General features: G+C 38.5%; 1 protein-coding gene across 2 annotated transcripts in view; it reads right to left on the bottom strand.

Annotated features, from left to right (window-relative positions):
- Window positions 1-11139, bottom strand: part of SMARCA1 (SNF2 related chromatin remodeling ATPase 1) — a gene marked incomplete at both ends in the record, with an annotated part of 74714 nt that overhangs the window by 15337 nt on the left and 48238 nt on the right. For both annotated transcript variants that reach the window (XM_080909673.1, XM_080909672.1), the window contains 2 exons: window positions 1140-1272; window positions 3560-3682. In XM_080909673.1, coding sequence (XP_080765799.1) covers window positions 1140-1272; window positions 3560-3682 — 256 coding nt within the window. The remainder of the gene's footprint in view (window positions 1-1139; window positions 1273-3559; window positions 3683-11139) is intronic.

Below are 11139 nucleotides of genomic sequence, written 5' to 3' on the forward strand. Positions count from 1 at the left end.
CTTTAGTGATAACTACTACTCAAAATAAACTAAAAGCTGTATCTAGAAATGATTAAACTTTTATTTATTTAGGAGTTTTTAATGTTTTCTTTTGGGTTTTTGTTGTTTTGTTTCTTTGTTTGTTTTGTTTTGTTTGTTTGCTGATAAACACAGAATTTCAGTAGTTATCTCAAATATATGGCCGGGAGTGGGCAAAGAAACCACACAACTACTTTTTAACATTGCTTCCTTTTTATGCAAAATTCTCTCAATTATAAATATCTAATATTCAGACTAAATTTGAAAGGTTGGCCTATTTGAAATTTAACTACACATAGAAAACAGATGGAGTAACCTATTTTAATAAGATTTATTTCCAGAAGCTTCACAATTTAGATACGCGCTGACACAGGAATTAATATTAACTCCACATGCTTCTCTGCCACTATTCTGATTCTGATTGAGGCTAAAGACACAGCTGAATAGCAGAGGGAAATGATTCAAGGGCCACTGAACAGATTTAGCCAAGAAATCTTTTTAGATCTGTTCTAAATTGCCTTAAGTTAATAGGGCCTGCCACCACCTGATTGAATTCCTTTAGGGTAGTTGGGTCTCTAAATGGGCCTGATAAGGATTCTCTACTTCAAAGATGACCTACAGTGACTATTTCAAACTGCTAATTCAGAAGCCTCAGGAAGAGGCTTTAAAAAGACCAGCTCAGAGAAATTCGAGAATAGAAAACCCATGAAGCACCCACTTTCCTTTGTGCTTTACTTAGCAACGTTTGTCGCCTCCTAGCCAGTCCTATCATATCTTTACTTCCATCTCATTCACCCAAAAGTTCTAGCATCTCTGAACAAAGACACAACTAAATGAATGACAAAGAAACAGAGGTTGGAGGGATGGCTCAGTGGTTAAGAGCACTTGCTGCTCTTCTACAGGACCAAAAACTTGGTTCTTTGAACCCACATAAGACAGCTCCCAACCTGTAACTCTAGCTTTAGAGCATCAGATGCCTTCTTCTGTTCTCCACAGGCACTTGTTCATACCTAGGCTACATCCACATGGACACAAATGCACACAGAAAAATAAAGAAATTTATTTCAAAAGATATGCACACGTTTCAAATAAAAGTATCCCGTTGGAAGTGACATACAAACCTGAGTATTCCATGACCTCCTCGGGGGACTTGCCCTCTACCTCTCGAGCTACATTATCAATGTCATCCCTCCCGTACTTCTCATTAGCTTTAATAAACTGGTTGAAATCTCGCTTAGTCCAGTTTGTGAAACCCTATGGATAAAAATTTGAACAGCATCAGTAGATGGCAAATTAATAAATTCACTTGCTATCCTACTTACATCTGTACAATGACACATGAAAAGCAGTTTAAAATATTTAACATGTGCCCTTTTAGAAAGTTCATTTCTTTAATGTGGAATCAAAACCTGAGTTTGAGCTGTTAAAGGAGTAACTGCTTTTTTATTTGAAAGAAAATGTACTTTTCAAGTACTTTAACTTGATTCATAATCCTGACACTGCATAGTCTTAATTCCATATTCCCTGATGCCCTCAACATTAAAATACAATTCTAATATAAATTCTAATGAAAGTGCTTAAATTCTGATACCCCAGAGTTTCAATAACTTTTCCCACAAATATGTTCTCTTGTAAATTAAGAGAGTGAGATGGGGATGTATTGAATTGAAAGAACACTGAAAGAAACTCCAAAAAGGACACAAGACATTCTTTTGACTATTCCTGACTAAAATGAATAAATAATCTCTGTTCAAAATTGTATTCGCAAGGTCCAGCAAGATGGAACAGCAATTGAAAGAGTTTCCTATATCAGCCTGAAAACCTGAGTTCAAGGCCCAGATCCTACTGTGGAAGCAAAGAACTGATTCTCAAAAGTTGTCTTATGACCTTTTTGCATATGTTAAACATGTACATGCCTCTTTTAGCCATAATGAATAACATGATTTTTAAAGACTGTATTCATAAATAGAACCTCTGTAAATACAATACTCAGGCCTCGGAACTTTTTTTTTACTAAAATATGTAACAACCAGTGTTTTAGGTCACTTTGCAATTATTATTCCATTGATGGTATTGTGGGTCACTTGGCAGGAACCTTGCCTAACATGGATGAAGCCCAGAGTGAATTCAGAGCAGCACATAAAACAAACATGGTGGCACATGCCCATAATTCTAACAGGCAGGATATGAAATCAGGAGGATCAGAAGTTCAAAGTCATCCTCAACTACTGAGTGAATTCAAGGCTATCGTGGGAAACATGGAACTCTAAAAAAATTTAAAAAAAAAAAAGAAAAAACTTAAACATTAAATTTGTAACGTCAGAAAAATATGGCTTAAATTCTACTCAGAAGGACAAAAAACTTGATTATGCTGCTAATTATAAACTCAATTATCTCAGTTAAGATTACATATTCACATTATACTGTATATTCAGAATATATTATAAGCAGTGTAGCATTCAAAGGGCACAACTTTATTTTTGTGCTCAGGAAATAAGTTTTGAAATTAAACTAAAAGTAAATATTAAAATTACTTTATTTTGCAGTTGTTCTTAAAACTCTGCCACTTGCAATTATATTTCATGCTAAGTTTTGTTGACTTACAGGCATTTGTTCAAAAACTTATGAAAGTATTTTGTCAAAATTCATTTAATAAAGTTATATAATATTAAAAGAAAAAGGCCCGTATCAAGATGTAACTATAAAAACTCGTATTTTACTTTTAATTAACTCATATTCCTGAGATACAGTGTGCTACTATAAAGCACATTATACAACTTGCATTTATATATATATATATATATATATATATATATATATATCCCCTCAAGCATTAATCCTTCCTTCCTGTGAAAAACATTTCAAACTATCAGCTGACAATTACAGCAGAGAATTTCCTACTACTGTGCCTTGCACATTGTTCTGAAAATTGTTCAAGAAATAAATTTGGCCAGCAAAGGCAATGTCATACTCAAAGAACTCATTTCAGAACTGTGATATAAAATTTTTAAAGCAACAATTACTTGAAAGTTTTAAGGTAAAAATATTTCCTGTTTAATATTAGCTTTTCATTACATAATGATCACATTTAAATGCTTCAGGAGTTTCTCATTATTGTATTCACATTCTTTCTTGAGAACTCTTTAACTTCTTTCAAAAGGAATTTTTCATAAACAAAGAAAAGATTTGTATAGTAGTTTCAGGGATCAAGTCAATCAAAGAAACTTAATTTTCAGATATACATTGTAAATTATTATTTAATAAAATTCAAATATGGATTCACTGACATTATTATAATTGGTAAAATCATGTCTTATCTTTAATAATTGACACTTTTGTTTTCTGTGTATATATTCGCCCAATATTTACAAGAGAGCATGTTCTACTAAGGGAATTTTCTAAAAAATAAATATATGTGGTCAAAATGTGTGTTTATGGGTATGTCAGATCAGACAACTGTATACACTAAAAGGCGGGTATTTTTATCATCTTTTTTTCTATTGATTGACTGAAAGTAGTTCAGCCACTTGAAATAGTTTACTTGTGTGAGAAGTTTATCCTTCTCTTCGGTCTCTTGTGGTGTAAGAGGTTCTGCCCCATCAATCTTTTTTTGCTCTTCTCTTTGAGCTATAGCTGGGTTGGGGATCTCAGGATTCCTTGGGACCTAAGATCGAGAGAGAGAAAGATAAATAAGCCCACGAGAAAATTTAATCAGAAAGAGTATACATACATATATTAAGCTGGAAAGTAAACAGTAAACAGTGGAACCTCGGAAGCAGATGGCACACAGTCTCCTCTATATTTCTACCACTACGGTTTTATTCTAATTAAAACCATTCTTATACTGCATGGTAGAATCTTTGAGTATTACAGCCCATTGATAAATGAATGCCACACTGTAGTCTATGTCTCACTATACTGTGTAACGAAACACACCCTTGTCATATGGCACTGTGTAGAATGAGCACACATTTTGGTATTTAGTGTTTAAAGCCTCCTGGTAGTATAGAGCAGGGTACACAGCAGCACTTCACCAGCCAATGTTCTGGTCATCTTAAGTCATGAAAACAATAGAGTGCCTTTATTCCCTGATAGAGGTTGTAAAGACAGTGTGTTTGATGTAAGAAAGGTAGTCCAGAGAGAGTGGCAACATAAAGAAGGATATGAAGCAATGAAGAATTTAAGAAGTGTGTGTAGAGGGAGTATATGGTAGAGCACACCAACAGCTGTGATAGAGCCATCATTCATGGGAGAAAACTTGTGCACTGGCAGTAACCAATAAAGATAATAATAGTGTTCTTTAAAGTACAGAACTGCAAAACCACTGACAACTGAGAAGAAAGAATGAACCAGAACCACTGGGGTCAGAAGCTGAGATTCCTGAGGAATCCAGCAGACATCTGCATCTCAGAATGGTAGCTCAGAAGGCCTCAGCGCATCAGGGTGTGCATGTGGTCCACTGGAGTTGAGCAGCATTTGGACAACACTCGTTGTATGGAAAAACAAATCTGGTTTCCAGCCTTGAAGCCTCTTATCATTACTACAAACATCTGGAGAACCACACAGCTCAATGATTTAAGACAGCAGGTACAGAACATGTGTAGTATATTTTATAGCGTTCCATTAAAGATGAAAAATGAAAAGCTTGGCAGTAAGTCTTCCACTGTTTGGAATGTACACATAATATAAATAACTCATTCCCTAGAAATGTCAAATAGACATACCTCAATAAAATTATAGAATATATTACAGGACATTTTTCTCATCATTGGACGTATTTTATAGCATTTAAAACATTATCATTATAACTTAAAGGTAAGCATTTTTAAAGTGTTTTACCCAATATTTCTTTTGATTAAAAATTTACCAACTAGATATTTAAAAAGAAATACTGAATATTAAAAAGCCAGTACATTTGTAACCATCAGTACCAGATAATCAAATCAGTATGTGTTGACTGTCTACTATATGCTTAGTACTACAATAAGTATGGATTGATTTACTGGACACAACCCTTGCCCACAAGAAATTCCCAAACCACCTGTGGTTTTGACCTAGTTTCACCAGATGTGCTGACACTCAACTGTGATAGTAGCACTTGGAAACCAAAGAAAGAGGAGTGTAAGCTTGAGGCTAGCTTGGTCTACCTTGTGAGTTCAAGAATAGCTGGGTTACAGGACAAGAGCTTTCTCATTAAAAGAGAAAGGATGGTCTATGATGGTAAACATCCACTTACCTTACCATCTGGGAGGCTGAGGCAAAAGGTTAGCTCAAGAGTAAGACAGAGGGATAGAGAGGAAAGAAGAGGAAGAAGAAGAGGACATAAAAGATATTAAAGGACAAGACAGTGATCAAAACCCTAAAGTTCTGGGGAGATGGGAAGCAAAGACTTCTAGACTGGCAAAGCATGAAAGCAGAAATGCACAGGGATAAATAGGAGTTATATTAGGCATATTAAGTTATGCTGAGGATTGGGAAACTGGGTTCTATTACAAGCACTGGAAAACGTGTTAGGACTAATATTGAGAGGGAAAGAAAGCTAGGTACACAGAGTCAGAGGATCCCAAACACCACAAGGAGCTTCTAATCATGGTAGTAAAGTATCAAAATGAATTATTTTCACTATAGTCCTTCCAGTAGGTGGAGCAAAGTAGAGAAGCTTCCTAAAGGGCTCTCTAACAGGCCCAGCACATGGCAAAGATAGTGCAGACAGATCTTGCCCTGCCCCTCCCTTCTCTCTCCCTTACTAAACTATTTATTATTATTATTACTATTATTGTTGTTGTTGTTATTGTTATTAATTAGATAGTTTATGTATTTACAGTTCAAATGCTATCCCCGTTCCTGCTTCCCCCTTCTCCTATTCCCTCACCCCTGCTTCTATGAGGATGCTCCCCCTCCCAACCACCCTCTCCCACCTCCCCACCCTGGCATTCCCTTACACTGGGGAAATGAGCCTTCATGGGACCAAGGGCTTTTCCTCCTATTTATCTCATTTAGGCACTTCCATATTCCAGACCTAGCCACCCAGGTCCATCCTTTTCTCTGGCTACTTCCTTATGCCTTACTCATTCCTGAGGCTGATCGCCAACATCCAGGTATCAAAATGCAGTATTTAACCACACACACTGATTAATATGTCTAATCAGGACTTATGAACTCATCCTAGCTCAGACTTCCTCCTTTTCTCTTTAAAAACCACTCCGGAAGGCAGAGATACCTGCTGCTGTCTTTGCCAAATTGAGACGCAGCACCGCACACTAACTTGTCCCCTTGGAGGTAAACTAAATCTCTTTCGTGCTGAGATTTTGGTGTCTAGGTGTGCTCTGTGCTGACTCCGAGGCCCCTTCACTACCAGAGGCAAATAACCACTGAGACATTATAACTTGGAAATGAAGTACGGTGACAAAAGAAATAGACAAAGTATAAACCAAACATGATATGGAGAGGCAGATGAGAGGGCAGTGTCATTCTGAATAGCTCAGCAGATAAAGGCAATCCCTGTAATCCAGATGGCCGGAGAAGGAAAGACCTGACTCCCACAAGTTGTCCTTTGACCTCCAGGGCCACACAGTGGTATAAACTCTCTCTCCTCTCAAAGTAAATACATGAATGAAAAGAAGCTAGATTCCACGAGAGAGTAAAGGAAAAAAAACGTATTGCAGAGTTCAGCAAGAGTTTATAGAAATATGGATTGCTAAATTAAACGTGGCAGCACAGAAAATGAGAGAAGTCGCCTGAAATCAGCTCCCCAGAGTTTAACAGGCAGCCCACAATGACACATTACCAAAGCTCACAAAGTGTATGGAACCTCATCCATTTGTCAAATGTTTATATCTGTCCCTAAAGAAATCTTTTGGATAAAGATGCAGGAATGTCCTGAAGCTTTGTGCAGCTGTAAATACAGCAAAACACTTGCACTCCTGCTCTCAGATTGACTACAACTCCCAGGCAGCCTGGGCTTTTTCATTGTGCACTTAAAATGCCAAATGTCACCCTGTTCCGCTGATAAGACTTTAGTGAACAAGTAAGTGTATTAAATATCAACTTCTTTAATTGTAGAGAGCAATAGAGCCTCAGAAGATGTCTAGTGTACAGCAAGGTCAAAGTTTGAATGGAGAAAAATTAACTCTGTCAGCCACACAGTGATTACAGTAAAGCAAACAACCACTTCTCCCAGCCCCCAACAAAACCTTCCAACTGAAAATCTTACTACAGCTGTGGCTTCAGTGTGCGGAATGTTGAAGGAGAGACAATAGAAAACAAAAGTGCTGTGTCTAATAAGCAGGCTCTGGCAAATGTGTATAAACTGTTTCAGAACTAGTGAGCTTGCACCAGCTGTAGGCCTTTAATTCCAGGACAAGAAGGCAGAGGCGGACAGAATTCTGTGAGTTTGCGGTTAGTGTGATTTACACAGAGTTCCAGGCCAGCCAGCATTCCATAGTAAGACCCTGTCTCAGAACAGAAACATAAGCAAGCCATTGAGCCCTTAACTTACTAGCTCTTTCTTCAGTCACTGTAGGGTAACACTTTGGAGACTCAAAATAGACAAATCATCACCATTAGCTACAGTGTACCCAGCTATGGACAATACCTATTTCTTCTTACCCCATAGTCTGACCTGCAGTGATGAACCATATGTGGCCAAGAGGAGCTATGAATGCAGTCCAACACAAAACCATAAACTTATTTTAAAAACAAGATTCTTTGTAATTCAATTGCATGGGTCCTGCAGATGAACTTTGTAGATGACAGGGTCATGCTTAAGTGACAAAAGACTGGACACCGCTGAATGATTATTACTACAAACATCAAAGGGGGAAGGAGCTCAAGTTTTTAAGAACCTGTGTATAGAAAACATCAAGTAACTCCACTACAGCAGCTTTGTTCATATAAAAATAAATGATTCATTTATTTTGTAACTTTGATGATTTTTCTAGATGCATAGGATAGAAATCAATTCCCAGGGACTAAAACACCAACCACTGAGTTTGCATGGAGAGACCCCTGGCCCCAGGTGCAAATGCAGCAAAGGATAACATTCTCTGGCATCAATGGGAGGAGAGGCCTTTGGTCCAGTGAAGGCTCATTTTCCCAGTGTAGGGGAATTACAAGGTGCTGAGGTGGGAGAGGGTGGTTGGGAGAGGGAGCACCTTCATGGAAGAAATGGGAGGGGGAGGAGGTTGGGGGAAAGGGGATAACATCTGAAATGTAATACAGAGAATATCAAATAAAAAGAAAGTAAAAAGGGAAAAAAAGGAAATCAATACTAAGTATTTATCTCTAAAGTTTTTGTTTACATTTATGTTGTGTGTTTATGTGCGGATGAGGACATGCACAGCATGTGTGTGGTTGTCAGAGGACAACTTGAGAGAGTCACTTCTCTCCTCCCACCTTGTGAGCTCCAGAAATTAATCTCAGGTCCTCAGGCTTGGCAACAAATGACCTTTACTGGCTGAGCCATCCCTCCAACCCAATCCTAGGTATTCCTTGAGAAGATACATATAATGTTGTCTTTGAAGCTCTGTAGATGATTAACATGCCATGCTGATCTGTCTGTACTAGGAACTCAAACATGATACCCTTCCAATTAGATAACCCACCCCAGCTCAGACCCATAGTTCTTGGGAAAAGAATGGAAGAGACAAAGTTCAGAAAGCGTAAGCATCTGCAATGTGGCATTTATCTTTGAAATCCTCACCTAGGTATTCTTAAATGAGACTTGCAGCAAGTCTTTACACATGCAGTGGCAGTCCAGGGTGGAACCAGAGAAAGCACAAAGCTAGGACAAGAGCAGGGCAATGGCTCTTCTGTCATCAGCACCACCGTGCCTGCCACACTTGCAGCCCAAGGTTGCACAGCCATCTCTCATTTTCATATTTCAACTGTCTTCTGGGTGGCTTTCCTAATAAAAGTACTATTCCTCATGTCACATCCAGGGTGACAATTTAAAAATTAAAAAAAAATAATAATAAAGTGTCAATTAGATGGCTTAACATGTAAGAGCTCTTGCCACAGAAGTCTGACAATGTGAGTTCAGTTCCTGGATCCCACATGATGAGAAGAGAGAACCAACTCCAGAATGTCACGCTATAACTTCCTGTGCACATGCACATGCTTGCACATACGACTCCCCACACACACACAAGTTAAATAATTCTGCAAAATGTAAATCTGATCAGCCTTTACCACTTATAAGTCCTACAACTCTGAGAAAATGTTTACTATTCCTCGGTTCCTCATTTGTAAAATAAAGATGTAGTTCCTAGAATGGGGATGCCAGGCTAATACTTATACAGAACTTGAAACTTTTTGAAACACAAGGAAAGCTTACATCAGTACCATTTTTGCAACCCACATCTCTGCTTTAAAGGCACCTGCATGCTTTTCTCTACTCTGAAGCTCACTTTCAGCCTCATTGTGACCTATACATATCTCTACCTCTGATCACACTGAATTCCATCATCTTATAACTTGGCTTAAGTGACTCTTCCCTCGGGAGCACTGCCCCCATCTTCTGCACCACTTTGTATGCCTATCAAACTGCTTGACCTCCACCCTTTGTCAGCACAGATAACACCACTGCATTGCAGTGTGTCTGTTAATGTCTGTCTCTGGCGTTATAATCGAAATTCTCAGAGTCTGTCATTTCTTTATTATCATTATCACTGCTATTATTACAACTGTAAGGACTTTATTGTTTGAGTACATAGGTGTGCTTATGCCACTGGAAGAGCCTGTGAATTATATTTCTGATAGATGATCTTGACAGTGTTGTTAATCAGAGGAATTTGCCTTTTAAAATCAGATGGAATTTGGTATGCCTGTCCTTCTAGTTCCCCTGAAGATGCCTACAAACAGCAACTATTTCCTTAATTAAATAGTAATGGTCTTCCGGGAGGCTGGGAGTAAGTCCTTTACACTTATGAATCCCCATGATTGTATTGCCCAGCACAACAGACACTAAGAAGCAGTTGGGTTGATAGAGTTTGGCCCTTCTCCGTCAGTTTGTAAATGTGCTGCCTCACACAGGCAGATGTCAACTTCATTCAAGTAGCAATACTGCAGCACAGGGATTGTCAACAAGAACAGGTCGTTTCCAGGAGCATGTCTGTGTCCCATCATGGCACTAATCCAGCAGCCAAGTGTGTTTATCATTTTCTCCCAAGTGCCTACTCCAGTACCTAACACAAAGCAGTGCTCAGTGAACGGGTATTAGAAGGAGCCAGCCCCCCTTTGACCCTTTGCCGTCCTCTACCATTCTCTGTGAGGAGAGGAAAATTAAACAGCTAAGTGCAAGAATGGGAACTGCAGAGCATCTTCCACCTCCCCACTCATGCTTTTCCTCTCTCCTTCTACCCCCCCTTCCTTTCTCTTAGCCTTGCAGCTGTCCGTTCATTGCCCCATCTTAAAAGGTTTCGTCCCTCCTCTGAGTTCTTCCAGCTGGCCACTACCCAAATAAACATTCCAAGACCTTGCTCCTAACCACAAACTGCCTTACTAAAAGGCACTTGTTTACATTCTAACTGAATCTGTGGCCGGAATGTAGTGGGCATTGGAATTCTCAAATCACACTATCTCCAAAGAAGGCACATTAAATAGTTCCATCATCTATGATGAAGCTTTTATTTATTGCTACTACTTGACTACCACTTGGCCCACCTCCCAAATGATATGCCACACCACTAATAAACACAATCCTTTTTTAGGACTACAGAAACGAATGGGGTTATATCACATACAGAAGTAGCCAAGAATATCTGGATAGAACGAACATAGTATTTAAAGTATAATAAGTGGGTTTGAGACAGCAGGACAACCTCATTAGCTCTGTGACCTTGTATAAAGGAACGGAACCTTGCTGAACTTCAGTTTCCTCACCAATTACAAGCAGACAATCAAACCCATAGAATGAGGCTGTTAGGATCAAATGAAATATATGTAAAAGCACTGGATAAATTATACAATGTTCTGCACAAATATTTCATTTAGTATTCCAGTTAATTCTCCTTTCAAGTCTTACTGATAACAGCTGATAAAAAAAACTGAAAATAATGTTTATACAGAGATTGACTGCAAACAGAGGTGAGCCTCTATATGCCTGTTTACACTGGGAAATTA

Source organism: Micromys minutus, assembly GCF_963924665.1.
Source record: "Micromys minutus genome assembly, chromosome: X".
Taxonomy (NCBI): Eukaryota; Metazoa; Chordata; class Mammalia; order Rodentia; family Muridae; genus Micromys; species Micromys minutus.